General features: G+C 42.9%; 1 protein-coding gene across 1 annotated transcript in view; it reads right to left on the minus strand.

Annotated features, from left to right (window-relative positions):
* The window catches only part of LOC116501286 (mitogen-activated protein kinase kinase kinase 1-like), a 35,142-nt gene that overhangs the window by 11,581 nt on the left and 3,365 nt on the right, over positions 1–20,196 (minus strand). Inside the window, 15 exon segments of the mRNA XM_032206804.1 lie at positions 300–379; positions 2,265–2,347; positions 2,705–2,857; positions 3,972–5,250; positions 5,578–5,767; positions 6,024–6,134; positions 6,695–6,821; positions 7,279–7,569; positions 11,465–11,642; positions 11,773–11,854; positions 12,499–12,617; positions 13,172–13,248; positions 13,772–13,888; positions 14,909–15,121; positions 16,258–16,464. Of these exon segments, the coding sequence (XP_032062695.1) occupies positions 300–379; positions 2,265–2,347; positions 2,705–2,857; positions 3,972–5,250; positions 5,578–5,767; positions 6,024–6,134; positions 6,695–6,821; positions 7,279–7,569; positions 11,465–11,642; positions 11,773–11,854; positions 12,499–12,617; positions 13,172–13,248; positions 13,772–13,888; positions 14,909–15,121; positions 16,258–16,464 (3,307 nt within the window).

Raw genomic sequence — 20,196 nt, forward strand, 5'->3', positions numbered from 1 at the left:
GCAGAAATTGAGGAAAATGTAATTGATTTTTTGTTCAGGGCTTTAAACTACATTAACTGTATGACAAATTATGCATGGATAATTCCAAATCAAATGAAAGATGCCAGTAAGAATATTGCTATGACCACTTAAACTGTTTTGTAAGTAAATCTTTATGCTTTAATTAGCACAAATCTTTAAATCAGCAATAAAAACATAACTTTCCGAACTGAAGCAATGCATGGAATATTTTGCAGTATGAAACTACATAGTTCCAAGACAACCGATACTTTAATTTTATTTGGCATGTAGTTGTTTACCAGCCATCCATTCAATAAAGAGGTTATAGTTGCTCTTCTCACATGTAGCACCCAATATGCAAATAATATTAGGATGGTTAGGGACAAAATTAGGAAGGCCAAAGCTCATCTGGAGCTCAATCTGGCTACTGCCGTTAAAGATAACAAAAAACGTTTCTATAAATACATCAACACAAAAAGGAGGACTAAGGAGAATCTCCATCCTTTACTGGATGCGGGGGGAAACTTAGTTACAAGAGATGAGGAAAAGGCGGAGGTGCTCAATGCCTTCTTTGCCTCAGTCTTTAGCGGCAATACCGGTTGTTCTCTGGATACCCAGTACCCTGAGCTGGTGGAAGGGGATGGGGAGCAGGATGTGGCCCTCACTATCCACGAAGAACTGGTTGGTGACCTGGTACGGCACTTGGATGTGCACAAGTCGATGGGGCCGGATGGGATCCACACAAGGGTACTGAGAGAACTGGCAGAGGAGCTGGCCAAGCCACTGTCCATCATTTATCAGCAGTCCTGGCGATCGGGGGAGGTCCCAGTTGACTGGCGGCTTGCAAATGTGACGCCCATCTACAAGAAGGGCCAGAGGGCAGACCCGGGGAACTATAGGCCTGTCAGTTTGACCTCAGTACCAGGGAAGCTCATGGAGCAGATTCTCTTGAGAGTCATCATGCAGCACTTGCAGGGCAAGCAGGCGATCAGGCCCAGTCAGCATGGGTTTATGAAAGGCAGGTCCTGCTTGACGAACCTGATCTCCTTCTATGACAGAGTGACGCGCTGGGTGGACGAGGGAAAGGCTGTGGATGTGGTCTACCTTGACTTCAGCAAGGCTTTTGACACCATCTCCCACAGCATTCTCCTCAAGAAACTGGCTGCTCTTGGCTTGGACTGGCGCACGCTTCGTTGGGTTAGAAACTGGCTGGATAGCCGGGCCCAAAGAGTCGTGGTGAATGGAGCCAAGTCCAGTTGGAGGCCAGTCACTAGTGGCATTCCCCAGGGCTCGGTGCTGGGGCCGGTCCTCTTTAATATCTTCATCGATGATCTGGATGAGGGCATCGAGTGCACCCTCAGTAAGTTTGCAGATGACACCAAGTTAGGTGCGTGTGTCGATCTGCTTGAGGGTAGGAAAGCTCTGCAGGAGGATCTGGATAGGCTGCACCGATGGGCTGAGGTCAACTGCATGAAGTTCAACAAGGCCAAGTGCCAGGTCCTGCACCTGGGGCGCAATAACCCCAAGCAGAGCTACAGGCTGGGAGAGGAATGGTTGGAGAGCTGCCAGGCAGAGAAGGACCTGGAAGTATTGGTGGATAGTCGGCTGAATATGAGCCAGCAGTGTGCTCAGGTGGCCAAGAAGGCCAACGGCATCCTGGCTTGTATCAGGAACAGTGTGACCAGCAGGGCTAGGGAGGTGATCGTCCCCCTGTACTCAGCTCTGGTGAGGCCTCACCTCGAGGACTGTGTTCAGTTTTGGGCCCCTCGCTACAAGAAGGACATCGAGGTGCTCGAGCGAGCCCAGAGAAGGTCGACGAAGCTGGTGAGGGGTCTGGAGAACAAGTCCTACGAGGAGTGGCTGAGGGAGCTGGGCTTGTTCAGCCTGGAGAAGAGGAGGCTCAGGGGCGACCTTATCGCTCTCTATAGGTACCTCAAGGGAGGCTGTAGCGAGGTGGGGGTTGGTCTGTTCTCCCACATGCCTGGTGACAGGACGAGGGGGAATGGGCTAAAGTTGCACCAGGGGAGTTTTAGGTTAGATGTTAGGAAGAACTTCTTTACTGAAAGGGTTGTGAGGCATTGGAACAGGCTGCCCAGGGAAGTGGTGGAGTCACCATCCCTGGAAGTCTTCAAAAGATGTTTAGATGTTGAACTTAGTGATATGGTTTAGTGGAGGACTGGTTAGTGTTAGGTCAGAGGTTGGACTCGATGATCTTGAGGTCTCTTCCAACCTAGAAATTCTGAGATTCTGTGATTCTGTGGTTCAGATGACTCATCATCCATATCTCCTCCCTCAGTGCTTTGGCTACCTTTTCTTGCTCAGATGATGTGTTCCTGACATACGTCACCTTTTTTGAAATATGATATTCAGGTTTACTTTATATAATTATCAATTGTGTTTCCACACCCCCTCCCACAACCCATTCAGTACAGTAATGACAATGGATGGTTTTCCATCTCTGTTCACCATCCAAAAACTGCAGTTGTTCTTCTAACCTCAAGTCCGTTCAGCTGAGAATGCATCTCCATATGAGACAGTCATAGAAAAAGTAAGAGCAATCTTCTGGGGAAATACCAACAGAATCTCTGGAGTGGGGAGCAGAGGAAGTAGGGAACAGTTTGTGAGAGCAAAAGGTTTTTATATTTAATATTCAAAAAAATATTGAAGAGCAAGCAGAATACATTCAAGAATGTGAAATATTTACCTGTTTTACAGCCATTAATGTCCCTGTTCCTACATCCTGTGCTTGGTAACAGGAAGAGAAAGCTCCAAGACTAATTTGCTGACCTTTAAGCCATTCTGAATCTTCTCTGTAATGGTGTTTTGCTTTGTTATGTCCAGGCAGGGTTTCTGGTATCTGCAAATTAAATTCCAAATCAATTACATGTTTACTAGCATGCATCTAAAATGTAGACATTCTGGAAGGCTATGATATATCCAAGTTTATATTCCTCTCCTCTCCCTTACAGTTATTTACATTGCATGTTATATGTTTCAGTTGAGACTAGAACACCATATAATCCACATCTTCTATAATCCACACATTCCTACCGTATGTAAGAAAAGAGCACATCCTCTGTGTTATTAACTGAAGATGAAAGACAAGATGTAAAGACACAAATAGAAGCTAGACTTTTTTTCTATTCCTAATCTCATGTCTATTTATTTTTTTTTTGTTTTTTTATCATCTGCACTAAACACAACCAAAATCATGTTTTCTACTTAATTTACTCCTGGCATTTTGTGCTTCACGTGTTGTTACCTCATGCAAATGATCACAAAAACCAACATGAGATTTCTTTCTTCTTCCCAGCAACACTATCAATTCTGCTGCCTTTCCTAGGCATGTAGCCTCATAAGCTTCCAGCACCTGTCTTACTCCCTCAAGTCAATATACTCAAATATTTTGTGAACTTTTATAAAATACTCCTTTCTCTCTCTATTCTTATTTCTTGTGATTTTGTATACTTGCAAACAAACATATTCAGCTTCTCATGCTGCCCTGCCAGAGAGGAGGGTAGGGGTGCACAAGAAGCTGGGAGGCGACACAACCAGGACAGCTGACCCAGACTGGCCAAAGGGATATTCCATACCCCATTGGACATCATTCTGAACAATAAAAAACTGGTGTATGTGTGTGTGTGCACTGCTCTGCTCGGGGAGGGGCTGGGCATCAGTCAGCAGGTGGTGAGCAATTGCATTGTACATCACTTGTTTTATATATATATATATAATTATTATCATTATTATTATTTTCCCTTCCTTTTCTGTCCTATTAAGCTGTCTTTATCTCAAGCCACAAGTAAAACTTGTGGCTTGAGATAAAGACAGCTTAATAGGACAGAAAAAAAAACAAAAAAAAAAAAACAAGCTGTGGGGGGTGGGGAGTGAGTAAATGGCTGTGTGGTGCTTAGCTGCCTGATGGGTTAAACCACAACAGAGACATGTTAAATTCCCATATGTATACTTACATCCTGCTGAATAATTATGATTTCTTCACCATTTTCAACCTGTAGTTGGGGAATTATTGGCAGTGCATCTTGAGACACTGACATTGCCAGAGCAATAGCTAAAGCTTCCTCCTCTTCAGCTTCCATCTCTTCCTTGCATTTTTTATTATGATTTACATCATCTTTATAAGTGTCATAATTTTCTTCCTGCTCAGGAGAGAGAACTGCAACTTCAGACTTGAATGTAACTGTGCCATCACTTGTTGGCATGGAGGCCTCAAGTAGGTGTTCAATACTGGAGTTGAGCTCTGCATTAACATCCAACCAACATTTCTCATCTACTGGTGTGAACACCATCCCTTCAATTGGTATAACTACACTGCTATTACTACTACTGCCATCGAACTTTGAGATATCATCCAGGTGAAGTGTCATAAGTGTCATACTGTTTTTTGAGGTTTCTCCCTGCTTGTTCATATTGCTTGGAGTGGGTCGTGATGGCTTTGGCCTGTGTATGTGACTGGATGGCAGTGGCCTGGCTTGGATAAAAACTGGAGAAAGTTCCTCTGGTTCTTTATTTTCAGAACACCTTCTCCGAAACTGGAAAGAAAGTTTCCGCTGTGTTTGAGAAGAAGGTGAGGGGATTTTGGTGGGAATGAATCCCTGAGATCTGAGTTTAGAGACTTCTGTTACAGTGACAGCTGGGACAGATGGATTTGAAGGAGAGAGAAGCATTGGGAATAGTGATTGGGAATGACTGGATGAGGGAGAAGAGTTCAAACACTGACTGTGGAGTTTTCCTTTTGTTTGAACAGTTGTCTTTGGTTGCTCAGTTGATGAAATGGGAAGTCCCACAGCAAGACCAGCCAATGTCTTTAAAACGTCCTCTGGAGTGGCACTCAGTTTTTAATCACTTAAACCTTTCCAACTTTTCCCTGATAACTGGACAGTATTGTTAGGAGTATTACTTTCTGCAGCTTCTGGAGAGTTATCTGGTACAGGTAGCTGCAAAAAGACTTTATGTTGGCATTCCCTAGACTGCATTTCTCCCATGCCTAGCTGGATGGCTTCTGCAATTTCCATTTCATCTGCAATTGCCATCAGACGTCAACGCACCCTTGCATAATGAGTTGAGCTTGTCACACTCAACATTTCTAACAGCTTTACAAAAACATGAGGTACTCTTGCGACAATTCTTGCTGCACTCAAAAATACTCTCCATGATAGTTTACCAGTCCTTGAGTGGGAATTGTCAATTGACTGCAAGGCAAAATTTAAGAGGGAGAGAAGTTTCTTATACCTGAAATTAAAAAAAAAAAAAAAAAGTAAAAAAAAAAAAAGTAGCGTTTTATACAATGCTCTAGTTAACTAGTGCTAAGAAAGCCATTTCAGGACAATGCATTTAGCTGTCAGTTCTGCAGTAGCAGAGCAAAGACTTACTGCTGCACCGGTGCTTCAGAATTGTTTGACAGGTCAGAAGTTTAAAAATGGTAACCATTTACTCTAAAGTATGTGCACTTTTGCATGTAAATATGCACTACTTGTTTACAGATATTAAAACCACTATTTTTGGAAGAGATCACCAACAATGTTCAACTACAAGTAGTCAAATAGTGTAAGCAAGTACCTGTTTATTACAGTATCAGCCTGTAAATCATCTCCACAGACAATTTGGGGATAAAATTCACCAGGAAATTCCAACAGAAGTCTGTCTATAAGACAAAGTCGCCCCAGTAGTGCTTGCCAGTTGCTAGAATCAGTTTGGGTTCCAAGAATACAGTTTAAGACATAATCAACACCACCAATACCAATGGACTCTAAAAAAAAAAAAAAAAAAAAAAAAAAGTTGATAAAAATAAGGATTTGATATGTTCACAGTCTAAATTCCATAAAGATCAGAACTGTGTCACACAGAAATACATGTGTGCCCAAACCAACCCCACCCGAACCTCCAAAGAACAACACCGTTCTCTTTGCCATGCTGATTTTGGATAAATCCAGTACTTAATTTAAAACACTTGAGTATATTTGCTTGTAATTATAATTCATTTATGTATGAAGAGCTATTATTACCAGATTTAAGTATTGTTCTCCCAACTGCCAGCTCTCCCGCTTGGCCTTTACACATCTTCAGTAGTGCTGAGACTGACAGAGCAGACAGGGTAGATTGGGACAAGACAAAGCCTGCTCAAGCCAGACCTGCCAAAGGCATTCACTCAGAATAGCCATCTCCTAACATTATACTATGAAATAAAAAGTAACAGCATTATGTTAACACTTAATGAAACAGATCTACAGCAGCTTTTGTTGAAGTAAGAAATACGTGCAAATATATTAAATATATAAAATTTGATTATTGGTACTTGCGAAAAAGTTTTAAAGGAGATTCATGAGAATTAGACCAAAACAGTCCAACTAACTGAGAGGGAGGGGATGGTTGATGACTGCACCCAACATATCTTCCTTCATTTTAAGGCACAAAGTCCTTGTGAAAGCAAAGCATCATTTAAGATCTGTAAATGCTGGAAAAATATAATCAGATGTGTTCAAAACCTACATCTTTCAAGACTGAAGTTGGCTGTAGCAACTAGATTTTAACAAAAACATACAATGATAAATTTATACTTATTATCCACACACTTTATTTCACCACCACCTATGAATAGTCTTCTGGTTTCACACAAAATAGCAACAAATGAAGCTGCAAGACATTTCAGTAACAATCCAAAATGAATTTGAGACACCATACCTGTTGCCATCTGCACATTTAACTAATATTGTCTCTACAACTGGTTTGAGAAGTTGCCATAGTTTAGTTCTCTCTGCGAAAGTATGACAAGGTGTATACACCAGCATGGCTCTTAAGGTTTTCTAAGAGAAAGGAGAAAAAACAATATATATGACATTAAATTAGCTACACAAATAGTTTTTTGTTGTTGTTTGCTCTTTTTTTTTAAGTTGTGAATAGATTCATATAAATTACATTAAAATATGACTGAAATGTTAAAAGGATAAATAGCTTAATATGCATTCACTCTTAGGTTAGTCATGTACTCTTTGTGACTAGCAAGTGACCTGGTCATACAATTACTGTTAATGCTAAACACTGTAGCAAGCATTTCCTTATATTTGGCCAGTGGAGTCATGCCAATTCACCCTTGCTGAGAATTTTGTTCATCCCACTTTCAGATGATAGTTAATAGTTGTCAGCAGTGATGCTCAACAACAATAATTAGCATTCTTGACTTCATACATGCCCTTTTCCTTCCCCTTCAAAAATGAAGCAGCTTTGAAATTACTAGAATACAATGAGTAAACAGCTACTTACTAAAGCAGCAACATACACTTTGTAGACAGGGTCAGAACAGACCATGGACAGCACACTGCAGCAGGATTTAACCACGACATCTTCTGAGGTAGTGTTCTGAGATGACCCACTAGCTGCTCCCAGAGCTCCAACACTTGTGTTGTTTCCATTGCTACTTCCAGAATTTCCAGTGCTTTCACCATTAGCCAGTAATAGAGCACCACTAACATCATGGGAAAGACGTCTAAGTGCCATCTCTCGTATATTCCAGTTTTGAGAAAACAAGCAGCCAACTAACTCCATTCCAAATACCTGCCAAGGAAAAAGCAACCTTACATGAGTCAAATTGAATAATGTCACAACTTAAGAAGAGCAATCAAAAAAGAGCAAAGAAATGTTTCTCGTGAAAAATCATTTTAAGTAGTCTGACAGCAAAAATATGTCAGAGGGTATACAGTCTTAAAAAATTCTATGACAGAAATCAACCATCATAAATGATGAATCATCAGTTCTCCAAAAACTCTGCTAGGACATGTGGGGGAATGACAGTATGGGTAGTTTCATTTACCATGGTTTAATTACTTAGTATGGAGTTTGTTTTTAGATGCTGATGTAAACAACCCTGAAATCGAGGTCCAGCTATGCTAGACAAAAATTACAGCAAAAATATAGGCAACATACATTCTCCCATTCTTTTAAGTGTATAATCCCTGCTCAGTTGAACCCACCTCTAGGCTAGAGAGTATTTAGGCTATTTGCAACCCAACTTAAGTAAGTGCCAATTTTGTATTTATGTGACACTTGCACAGTTAAGACCAAAATTAGGAATACTATATTTTATTACATGGACCTTCAATAAGAGGCCATATGTTGCAGGAAGAACGGCCGAAAGCACGACAGACACTAGTACGGTCAGATCATGCTCCATTTTATTACCCGAATAGCCTAGGTTTTATAGCGAACTTAACGGGGACGGATAGTATCTCACACAAGATTATTGGTCAAAAGCACTCAGACAAACAGCTGCAAGAAAACAACCCCACCTGCAAGAAAACAACCCCCTTGTGATTAGCAGTCACGTAGACCTTGTCCTTGAAGCCAGCTGCTGGCAACAATATTTTTCTGAATTCCTCAATTGGGCGATGTGGGAACACTGTCATGGGAACTTCTCATAGTTGCCCTGGTAGCTTGGTTTGCTCAGCTGCAGCAAGCCATGGGATCTTTGCTGTTTCAAAAATCCCTCAACAGCCATTGGTTGAAAGGATTGATTTCATATTGAATCTTTCTCATGAGCTCTTTCAGGAAAGTAATGGATTTATGAATTGATTCACTATGATCAAAAAGGTTCAAACAGCACATTCCCTCAAAGTCCTCACACCCATGCCCTTGAGCCAAAAGCAAGAAGTCAATAGCAGCTTGATCCTGTAAGAGCGCATGTCGCAGACTATTTTGATCTGGTAACATCTCCTCAAGTATCTCTGTCGTGGCATGGGCTTGTTTCTTGGCCCAGCATACCAATTTTTCTAAGTTGTTAAGTGCGGCCGCAGATGCCACTCCTGGCACAAAAATTGCCAATGCTGCTCTAGCTGCAACACCAAGCAACTCAACATTATCATTGCAATCCAGTGCGAGCAATACCCATTTATGTCTGGTGACCTCACGCAACTGCGACAAGCTAGGAGCAAATATAGTAAGTTTACGTAAGTAACGTGGACGTCCGATAGCATTTGCAGGGATACCTTGCCAGGCCCTATCCCTGCAAATCAGGAAACCATCAGGAGGTAAGGCCATAGCTGTACGATTGTTCCAAACGCTATAGTTGTTACCCCTTGTCTCCGTGCCATAAGTCCCTAAACCCTGCCTAGCAGTGTTTTTTATTGTTTGAGAATGAATACTCGCAGGACGGTCTTCTCGGTCCCTAATCAAACATAAGTGATTCACAACAACCGATGCCTTGGGCAATCGCTCATTGATGTTCTTGATCTCTTTTAATCTCACTAATTGTTCCTTTAAAACCCGATGTGATCGTTCAACCATCACTTGGCCCGTGGGAGAAAACGGAACACTCGTTTTTGGATGAATCTGTAGGAAAATCCATTCCAGAACTCGACAATGCTGCCCTATCATTCCACCCTTGCCATCACCTGTGTCATTTATACTACTCCTATTACCCGTGCTGTTAGTGTCAGCGGCATCCTCCTGGTACCGTTTCTGTCTTTGTCGCCCCTTACTCTCCCCCTTTTCTTTTTGCCACTGACCATTCACCACAAATGGATGAGACACACGATTACTAGTTAGAAAAGAGAGTGTAACGTCTGCTATACGGCCGCAGGCAGTGCCGGCTGCAACCTTAGAAGCTGTTTGTGAAGGAGCCTGCCGGTGGTCATTTGGCAGTGTAATCTGCGACTCTGCACTCCTGCCCTGTAATAGAGCTAAGTCGTCATTAGTAATCCGTAGAATGTGGCAACCCCACGGAATCTTATCCAGAAACGTAGTTATAACACCGATCTGGGGACGAATAGTCTTTTTTGCATTGCAAGATAAACCTCTTATAAAAAGAATGCCAGAGAGAAGCAGCACAGCCGCCGCTGCTTCCATGGTTACGTCAGACAGTCTGCAGGGTCCTGATGTCCGTCCCTCTGCTCTGTGCCGACTCGCCACACAGTGAGGGTCGGCTGCCGTTCGATTCCCCGGAGCTCGGAGCGCAACGCTGCCCGTGGCGGTGACTGAGGGGGGGGGGAGGCTCCCATTGCCCCGTAGCCCCCTGAGGCAGCGTTATCGTTCTCACTGAAGGCGGCAGTGGGCAATCCCCAGCTCCCTCCTTCCCTCCCTGTTGAGGGTTAACACTAGCAGCACCTCCCGGCAATCCCAGTCGCTCTGTAGCGGCAGCAGCGACTCTCTGCTCAGCCTGATGTATAGCTAAAGCGTTAGTGACTGCTCTCCAAGGCTTCAATAATTTTTTAGCAGCCTTATTTTCATTAATAACTTCATCAAACAATTTGTCCCCAAATTTACGCCACTCTGTTTGTTCAAAAACTGTATCAGGATTGATAAAACAACCCTGCGCTAAATCCTTTTTGCAGTCTATAAGCTGCCTGCTCCGCTTTTCTAAAAAGCATTTGAGCAAATCATGCGCCGCTTGTCTCTCCATACCTTTATTTATATTAGCACCGATGCAGCCTTTGCGAGACCTCGACGGCGCATAACCGGCGGGACCCTCTATAGGCGCTCCCGGGTGCGGGGACTCCGTTTCACCTTCCGAGACACGGGTGCAGGGGTTCCAAGTTTTCGTCCCTTTCACCTTGCAGACCGCGGCGACACGGGTGCAGGGGTTCCAAGTTTTCGTCCCTGTCACCTGTCAGACCAAGCCGCGATCCATGTCCCTTTCATCTCCTGGGCTGCATTGCAGGACCGGTACCCGTATTCCGTCCAACCGTGGCCCAGGTTCACCGCCAGCGGTGTCCAGATCCCGTTCAGGTTTCAGCCTGTTCGGGCGCCATTTGTTGCGAGGACATTTGTTGTCGACGGAAGGAAGACAAGCGCACTCAATATGAGTGATCAGCAAGCTCCATTTTATTGCCCGAATAGCCTAACTTTTATAGTGAACTTAACAGGGGCGGACAGTGTCTCACACAAGATCATTGGTCAAAAGCACTCAGACAAACAGTTACAAGAAAACAACCCCACCTGCAAGAAAAGAACCCCTTGTGATTAGCAGTCACGTAAACCTTGTCCTTGAAGCCAGCTGCTGGTAACAGTATTTTCTGAGTTCCTTAATTGGGCGATGTGGGAGTCATAGCCGTGGGAGCTTCTCACAGTTACTCTGGCAGCTTGGTTTGCTCAGCTACAGCAGGCCCTGAGATTTTCTAAGGCCTACCCCTGGTTGCTTAAAGCAAGCTCAAATTGAACAATTGTTCCACGGGCACATGTCCACGTCCTGTATGCCAATTCCCAACATAACTTTCCTCATTCCAAGCTCTTTCAGAAGAAAGCTCCTTCAGTTATTAAAAATAGCAGGAGCAAATACTGCATAAGCATATTTCATTACTGGCCAGTAGGCACAATGATCATAGTTTCTTCTGAAGGAAATTAAAGTAGTTTTGCATTAGTGCTGTGTAAATGTAATATTCACCAAGTATAGCAAATCTAGCGTAATGGTTCAAAATCATTTTTTACATTTGAAGCTTCTTTTGCAAAGTAAAATTACCTGAATCCATGGCTCAGCGAAACCTTTATAGGCAGAAGGGATCTGCTGGACCCCATAGTGAGTAAGGTTAAAATTGCTATCTTGGGTTCTCCTCTGTGATCCAACTGTAGATTGCTGTTGAGTTTGTTGCTGAACCACATGGAGAACAGAAGAAACCACAGGGGTTGGCAATTCATGACTACAGATTAACAACAAATAACATGGATTAACAAACGAAACACTGACCAAAGTAAATACTTCACTGTATTTAAGAATACTTCTAGAGATCCAGAAACAGATAGTTTGTTATACTCAGACTGACTGCTTACCTATAGAAATCATGAGATCTCCATTTAGATCTACAAAGAGGACATATAAGTGGCTCTCTGTTTCTTCTACATTCTTCTGCCCCTGGAACACAGCAACAGGATAATATGTATTCCAGTTTTATAGTGTATATAACCAGAAGATGGCATTAGTATACCTAAATTTTACTGAAGAATGTCAGTTTCAGGATAAACGTTTCTGAACTGAGCCACTGCAGCAGCCTGATAAATATGTGCATTTAAACATTTCTGTATGCAGAAATGCTTCAGTCTAGCACTATAATTAATATTAAAAGTTATGAACTGAAATATGGGTCTTTTTATACGTCAAACATAAGCAATGTTTTTAAAAAAGTACTAATATACATGAGACTGAATTTTATTTGCTAAAGCAAACTAGCTATTTATATACTTTATTTAATGTAGTATGTAAGAATATTCCATAATTTACTATATAATCCAAGCTGATCGTGGATGACTCTCATGAACTCTAATGTCGAGTTGCAGAGGAATAAAGTCTGCTCCTAACCTTGCTCTGAGATTGGACATAATCTCATTCAGGTAAAAGAGGTTCAAACCTCTAGCCCTTCAGTTAACTTCTTTCTAAAAGCACTAAATTACAAGCTTGATTTGTGAATAAACAACAAAAAAAAAAACAACACACAAAGTTATAATACTTTTTGATATTTAGAGTCACCAGAATTTAATGAGACAAAGATGATAACATACATATTGACATGCAGTGGTGTAATTTGTTCCTGCAGCCATCCTCACACACAGGCAGGCTCTCTTCATCCAGCATGCCTAACAAACAAATGGAGCACATCTGTTCTTCATCCTTTATACTACTAAAAATAATAAAAAAAAAAAAATCGTGATTGTTTATTGGGTTTACATGGCAAGGGTTTGGTAGCAGGGGGTTGTAGTGGTGGCCTCTGTGAGAAGAGTCCAGATGCTGCCCCATGTCAGATAAGGGCCAGTTTCAGCTGGCTCCAAAAGGAACCCATCTCTGGCCAGAGCCAAGCCAATGAGAAATGCTGGTTGTGCCTCTGTGAGAGCAAATTTAAGAAAGGGAAAAACTGCTGTGAATCAGCAGCTGGGAGAGAGGAGTGAGAAATAACCCTGCAGACACCAAGGTTACTGAAGAAGGAGGGGGAGGAGGTGCTCCAGGCGCAGGAGCTGAAGTTCTCCTGCAGCCTGTGGAGATGCCCATGGTGGAGCAGGCTGTCCCCCTGCAGCCCATGGTGTACCACGGTGGTGCAGATTTCCACACTGCAGCATATGGAGGAGCAGGTAGTTCTGACCTGAAGGATGCTGCGGCCCATGGAGAGCCTCTGCCTGAGAAGGCTCCGGGCCAGACCTGTAGCCCATGGAGAGGAGCCCACGCAGGAGCAGGTGCAACTTCTGGATGGTGTTACAAGATGGAGCTTTGATCCTCGAGCTACGCCTACTGTGATATTTCTGGAACAAACTCTCAACCTACCATCAGAAAAATATAGCAACAGTTGTATTTATGCTATGAATTGCTTATATTTAAAGGCAACGTTACTAAAGCTTAACTACTGCTTAAAGATCTATTGACCTTCACAATAATGTATTAGCAGCAGAAGTAACAGGAATTTCAGAAGTCTTACTAATCAACAGATCACAAGAAACACAGCTTACAGCAAAAAGCTATTTATTTATTAAAAATAGCTTACAGCTTTAAGTATATACAAATACTTCTGAGGACCCCTGTTCTGCTTATCTTTCAACTCATGGCGACATTAAATTTGAATCATTCACTAAACTGCAGCTCTCTACTAATTCTTTTAGTTACATCTTTTATTTGCAGATTTTTTTTCTACTTACATAGCTCTTGAAACTGAATTAAAAACGATTAAAACCACATTCTTGTTGCTTTGAAATGCAGCAGTTTTGATCATTTTTAAGACAGTACCCTAAAGAATTCTACCTGGAGTATATTTTAGATCTGCCATTAGATCTTTATGAGATTGATTACCTCAAAGTTCTTCAGTGTCTTTCTCCATAGCATTGGGTCTGAGGGTTCAAGCTGGAATACACGCAGCATAACAAATAGCAGATGAATATAAAATGTTCCACAGCCACAGCTACAAGTCTGCAAAGAAAAGTATAAGCTAGGGAGGGCTCTACTGACTTGATAATTACATGGATCATTTTTCCACATTTAGGTGCATCATGGAAGTGTATACTAGGCCCTCCTACTTTTCAAAAAAGAGTATTTAATGCAAAATAGTATTTCAAATATGGGCATAAATATCTTCTTACATGGCCTTTCAGAAAAGGGAATTCCCAAAATATTATTTAGGAATATGTCTGAAAAAAATCTGACAATTATAGCATCAGTTTTCTCCTTTCTTTTTCAAAAAATCAACTGAAAGCTATTGTTACTCTCCATACTAAAAGGAATTTATGCATATAATCATAATATATATCTGTAACATGACGGCAAACTTAAATGACATGTTTCTGCTTACACAAAAACCTACATGTTCCCCAATACAGCATCACAGTAGTACTATGAAAGTCTCTGAAAAGGACCTTATTATGGGTATTAATGATATTATCACTCCATTAAAGGAATTATGACATTGCTTGTCATTTATAGCTACCCCATAGTTAAAGAAATAAAGCATTTCAGGGTGAGAAACCAGGAAAGTAAGTGGCCAAATTTTAGCCAAAAATGCTTAATAAGACATATAATTAGGAGCTACTTGTAGGAATAAGAAATATATGGAACGTTAGTAAAGATTTCTTTAACTAGAATCTTTTTCTTAAGAGAAACTTCGGACAAAAATAGTACTTGCTACATATTTGATAAAAATACAAGCTGATTACTATGCTATATGAGCACGTATTACATCTTTTAAACATTGCTTTACAGAACCATTAGCATGGGTTGCTGACTGACAATCTAATTTGGTTTTGTACAGTTGTCCTGGTTTCAGCTAGGATAGTTAATTTTCCTCCTAGTAGCTGGTAGGGTGCTGTGTTTTGGATTAGGATGAGAAGAGTGTTGATAACATGCTGAAACCAGGACAACGGTTTTCCAAGATTAATTATAAATTAATAAAATTATAATTTATTATAAATTAATAAAAGATACAGACAACACAACAATGTTCTTTATCTGAGGCCCAATAAACACTCTGTATTTATTATCAGGGCTGTCTCCTCCAATTAAGAAAGAGTAGGGTCCTATCTACTGCAGCAGGTACAGCCTAGCTTGCATAACTTTATTGACACGACGATTTGTTTCTTCAGGGTTGTATGGAGAGAAGCCATCTGGAGATGGGGCTCTTTGAGGCAGTGTTATTCGTCCATTCTGATGCTACAAAAGTGGTTCCATTGTTTCCAGGAAGGAAATAGAAAGTTTAGCTATGTATTTTGTTCAGAATGTCATAGAATAAGAGTCCCTCAGACCTGAAGAAACTACGACTTGATTAGACTACATGAATTTAAAATGATTAATTTTCTTTTATGACCAGAACTAGAGGGCAGAAGAAAAACAAGAATTTTTAATTGAAATTTTTATAACTGAAATTTTGTCTGGTATTATGACAGAAAAGGAGACTTTTAAGTTGCTTCAGTTTTCAAGTCTTCATTAATAGCCTTTTAACATTTTAATTTCTCTTATTAAGAGGAAAGGATTTGTTCTACAGTGCTATATTGTGTGATATTAATTCCTAGTTCAGTGGAATAACAGTACATATTTTACTGATTTTGGAATCCTTTGTTAGAGCAATGGGACAATAAAAGCAATTAGACTTTATTCTTACTCTAATTGCATTGTGAAATTGTATACAAGTCAACAGAAGATTAACTGTGGATGAGTATGTTTGTAATCTGTTATATACTATTGCTCAAAACACTATATTCCTGATCTTCTCTAATGAAGTCAGTAATTAATGCTCAAAATATTCCACTCCATTCCTGATCTTCTCAAATGCAATGGTATAGATTTTATCATCTAACAATGCAAATACCTAAAACGTCACCAATCTGTATGCAAAGAACAGTCCTGAAACAGAGGATCACAAATAGCATACCAGTAACTCTTTTCTACAGGAATCTTACTCTAATCAACAATCTTTTCCTCGAGGGAATATACTTGCCTGGAGAACTGACATGCAAAACTACAGAGAAAAACTACTGACATCTCTTTGTGCAAATCTAACTAAGAGAACATATGGCCTCATTTATTTCCTACAAAACAAAACAAAACAAACAAACAAAAAACCGAAAGCATGACTGAATTAAAAAGAAGAAACACACCTAAGAGCAGAGAATAAAGTTCCATACATAAGAGAAATGTAACACTCTCAAGTGATACTGTGTCATAACACCCCTTTTTTACATCAGCATCTTGCCCTACCCAGCGAGGATTACATACTAATTGCCTCTCTTTTAAGCAAAAGATTGCAGAATATAGCCAAATTAGTAATTACATCACAGCTTGCAACTTACATGTACTGCAGATACCCTTTTTCTTCTAACACCTGGTGATTCAGATTTAACAGTCCTAGAGGACGATGAAGAGGAGCTACCAGGAGAAGGACTATGCCTTCCTTTCTGCATAGGTGAACAAGCAGTGCTTTGTCCTTCAGCTTGAGGTTCTTGAGATATCTTGTTCTTTTCATATGCATCTCCTTTCACAGGGATAGGTTTCACCACCTTGCAGGAATTAAACCATGAGTGTTAGAATTACAAATTAATCATTTCACTTTAAAGCAACGCAAACCCATCAAAACTTGTTTTTCTAGCATTATATAATTAAGCCATAATTCAGACATACAAAGTTTGCAAATTTGCTAGTTTCCAATATTAACATCTCATAGGTGTTTTCTTGTTAGTCTATATGCAAAACATATAAAAACAAGAACGTTTTTCCCGTCCGTTTGTGCCACTTCCATTAGTTGTAGAAGCAACTGATTTATTCTTAAAGTGCTTATCTGTCATTCATGGTATCCCAAAGGACAGCAGTTCCCCCATTTGGACAGTAGGATTAAAATGATTTTTTTTCCTACAGTCATTGTCTGCCTATATAAGAGTTATAACCTTGAATCCATTTATTATATACTGTATGTATCAGACGAGAAATATTAGGTTTATTATTTCTACAGCACAGTATGACCACTTGTTACAAAATAAAATTACTTTAAACCTGGAAGCAATACAGAAAAATTAAGGTGTTCTGTGCCCTGTAAGAACCCTGGACTGTTTTTCTGCCTGCAATACAGCTGAAACAGTTAGTTAGCACAGATACTGGAAGCAAATCACTGTGCACGGTGTTGCACAGAAAAATGCTCAACCAGAGTAATCGTTTATACTCCTAATAAAGCGCTCTATTGCATCAACACTCAATTTAGACACAGATATGGAATATTTTAGTCCCTTTCGGAGGTGGTTTTGAAGGGCAGAGAAGTCCAGCAAGGCTGGGCACTCTTTGAGAAGGAAATCTTAATGGCGCAGGAGCGGTCTGTCCCCATGTGCCCAAAGACAAGCCGGCGCGGAAGAAGACTGGCCTGGCTCAACAGATAGTTGTGGCTTGAGTATAGGAGACAAAAGAGGGTTTATGATCTTTGAGAGATCATAAGAAGGCGGGCCATGCGGGAGGACTATAAGGATGTTGCGAGGCTGTGCAGGGACAAAATTAGAAAGGCCTAATGCCTTAATGCCTTCTTTGCCTCAGTCTTTAGCAGCAAGAGCAGTTGTTCTCTGGATATCCAGTACCCTGAGCTGGTGGAAGGGGATGGGGAGCAGGATGTGGCCCTCACTATCCATGAGGAAATGTTTGGCAACCTGCTACAGCACTTGGATGTGCGCAGGTCGATGGGACCAGATGGGATCCACCCGAGGATACTGAGAGAACTGGCGGAGGAGCTGGCCAAGCCGCTTTCCATCATTTATCAGCAGTCCTGGCTACTGGGGGAGGTCCAAGTTGACTGGTGGCTACCAAACGTGACGCCCATCTACAAGAAGGGCCAGAGGGCAGACCCGGGGAACTATAGGCCTGTCAGTTTGACCTCAGTGCCAGGGAAGCTCATGGAGCAGATTATCTTGAGTGTTATCACGCGGCACTTGCAGGGCAAGCGGGCGATCGGGCCCAGTCAGCATGGGTTTATGAAAGGCAGGTCCTGCTTGACGAACCTGATCTCCTTCTATGACAGAGTGACGCGCTGGGTGGACGAGGGAAAGGCTGTGGATGTGGTCTACCTTGACTTCAGCAAGGCTTTTGACACCATTCCCCACAACATTCTCCTCAAGAAACTGGCTGCTCATGGCTTGGACTGGCGTACGCTTCGTTGGGTTAAAAACTGGCTGGATAGCCGGGCCCAAAGAGTTGTGGTGAATGGAGTCAAATCCAGTTGGAGGCCAGTCACTAGTGGCATTCCCCAGGGCTCGCTGCTGGGGCCGGTCCTCTTTAATATCTTCATCGATGATCTGGATGAGGGGATCGAGTGCACCCTCAGTAAGGTCACAGATGACACCAAGGTAGGTGCGTGTGTGTCGTGGTTCCGCTCGAGTGGGCAGCCGAGCTCCACCACAGCCGCTCTCTCACTCCCCCTCCTCAAAGAGGAATGGGGAGAAAATATGAGAAAAGGTCTCAAGGATTGAGATAAGGGCGAGAAAATCACGCAATAATTATTGTAACGGGCAAAACAGACTCGGCATAAGGAGATAGTAAGATTTATTGCCTATTACTAACAAGCGAGAGAAGTGAGAAAACAAAGGAAAAAGCAAACCAAAAGCACCTTCCCCCCCATCCACCCTCTTCCACCTCCTCCCCCCGAGCGGCGCAGGGGAACGGGGAATGGGGGTTATGGTCAGTCTACAGCACTTCTCTGCCGCTCCTTCTCGGTCACTCTCATCCCCTGTGCTGTGGGGTCCCACCCACGGGATGCAGTCCTTGATGAACTGATCCGGCGTGGGGTTCCCACAGGCAGCAGCTCTTTCAGAACTGCTCCAGATATGGGTCCGTACCACGGGGTCCATCCCTCAGGAGAAAACTGCTCCAACCTGGCTCCCCTACGGGCAGCAGCTCCTGCCGGGTCACCTGCTCCTGCGTGGGCTCCTCTCCACGGGCTACAGGTCTGGCCCGGAATCTACTCCGGCAGGGGTCTTCCACAGGCGGCAGCCTCCGTCGGTGCAGGGCCACCTGCTCCACCGTGGTCTCCTCCACGGGCTGCAGCATGGAACCCTGCTCCACCGTGGTACTCCATGGGCTGCAGGGGGACATCCTGCTTCACCATGGTCCTCACCACAGGCCACAGGGGACTTCTGCTCTGGCGCCTGGAGCACCTCTCCCCCTCCCTCTACACTGACCTTGGCACCTGCAGGCTGTTTCTCACTCCCTTGACTCTCCCGGCTGCTGTCTGGCGCAGCGTTTTTTCCCTGTCTTAAATATGCTCTCACAGAGGCGCAAACAACATCGCTTATTGGCTCAGATCTGGAAAACAATGGGGCCCTTCCCAAACATGGGGCAGCTTCTAGATCTTTCTCACAGAAACCACCCCTATAGCCCCCTGATACCAAAAACTTGCCACGTAAACCCACTACAGTGTGTCGATCTGCTCGAGGGTAGGAAGGCTCTGCAGGAGGATCTGGATAGGCTGGACCAATGGCCTGAGGTCAACTGCATGAGCTTCAACAAGGCCAAGTGCCGGATCCTGCACTGGGGGCACAACAACCCCAAGCAGGGCTACAGGCTGGGAGATGAGCGGTTAGAAAGCTGCCTGGCAGAGAAGGACCTGGGAGTATTGGTGGATAGTCGGCTGAATATGAGCCAGCAGTGTGCTCAGGTGGCCAAGAAGGCCAACAGCATCCTGGCTTGTATAAGAAGCAGTGTGGCCAGCAGGTCTGGGGAAGTGATTGTCCCCCTGTACTCGGCTCTGGTGAGGCCGCACCCTGAGTCTTGTGTTCAGTTTTGGGCCCCTCGCTACAAGAAGGACAACGAGGTGCTCGAGAGAGTCCAGAGAAGGGCGACGAAACTGGTGAGGGGTCTGGAGAACAAGTCCTACGAGGAGCGGCTGAGGGAGCTGGGGTTGTTCAGCCTGGAGAAAAGGAGGCTCAGGGGCGACCTTATTGCTCTCTACAGATACCTTAAAGGAGGCTGTAGCGAGGTGGGGATTGGTCTATTCTCCCACATGCCTGGTGACAGGACGCGGGGGAATGGGCTGAAGATGCGCCAGGGGAGTTTTAGGTTGGATATTAGGAAGAACTTCTTTACTGAGAGGGTTGTGAGGCATTGGAATGGGCTGCCCAGGGAAGTGGTGGAGTCACCATCACTGGAGGTCTTTAAAAGATGTAGAGCTTAGTGATATGGTTTAGTGCAGGACTGGTTAGTGTTAGGTCAGAGGTTGAACTAGGTGATGTTGAGGTCTCTTCCAACCTAGACGATTATGT

Source organism: Aythya fuligula, chromosome W (genome assembly GCF_009819795.1).
Source record: "Aythya fuligula isolate bAytFul2 chromosome W, bAytFul2.pri, whole genome shotgun sequence".
NCBI classification, from domain to species: domain Eukaryota; kingdom Metazoa; phylum Chordata; class Aves; order Anseriformes; family Anatidae; genus Aythya; species Aythya fuligula.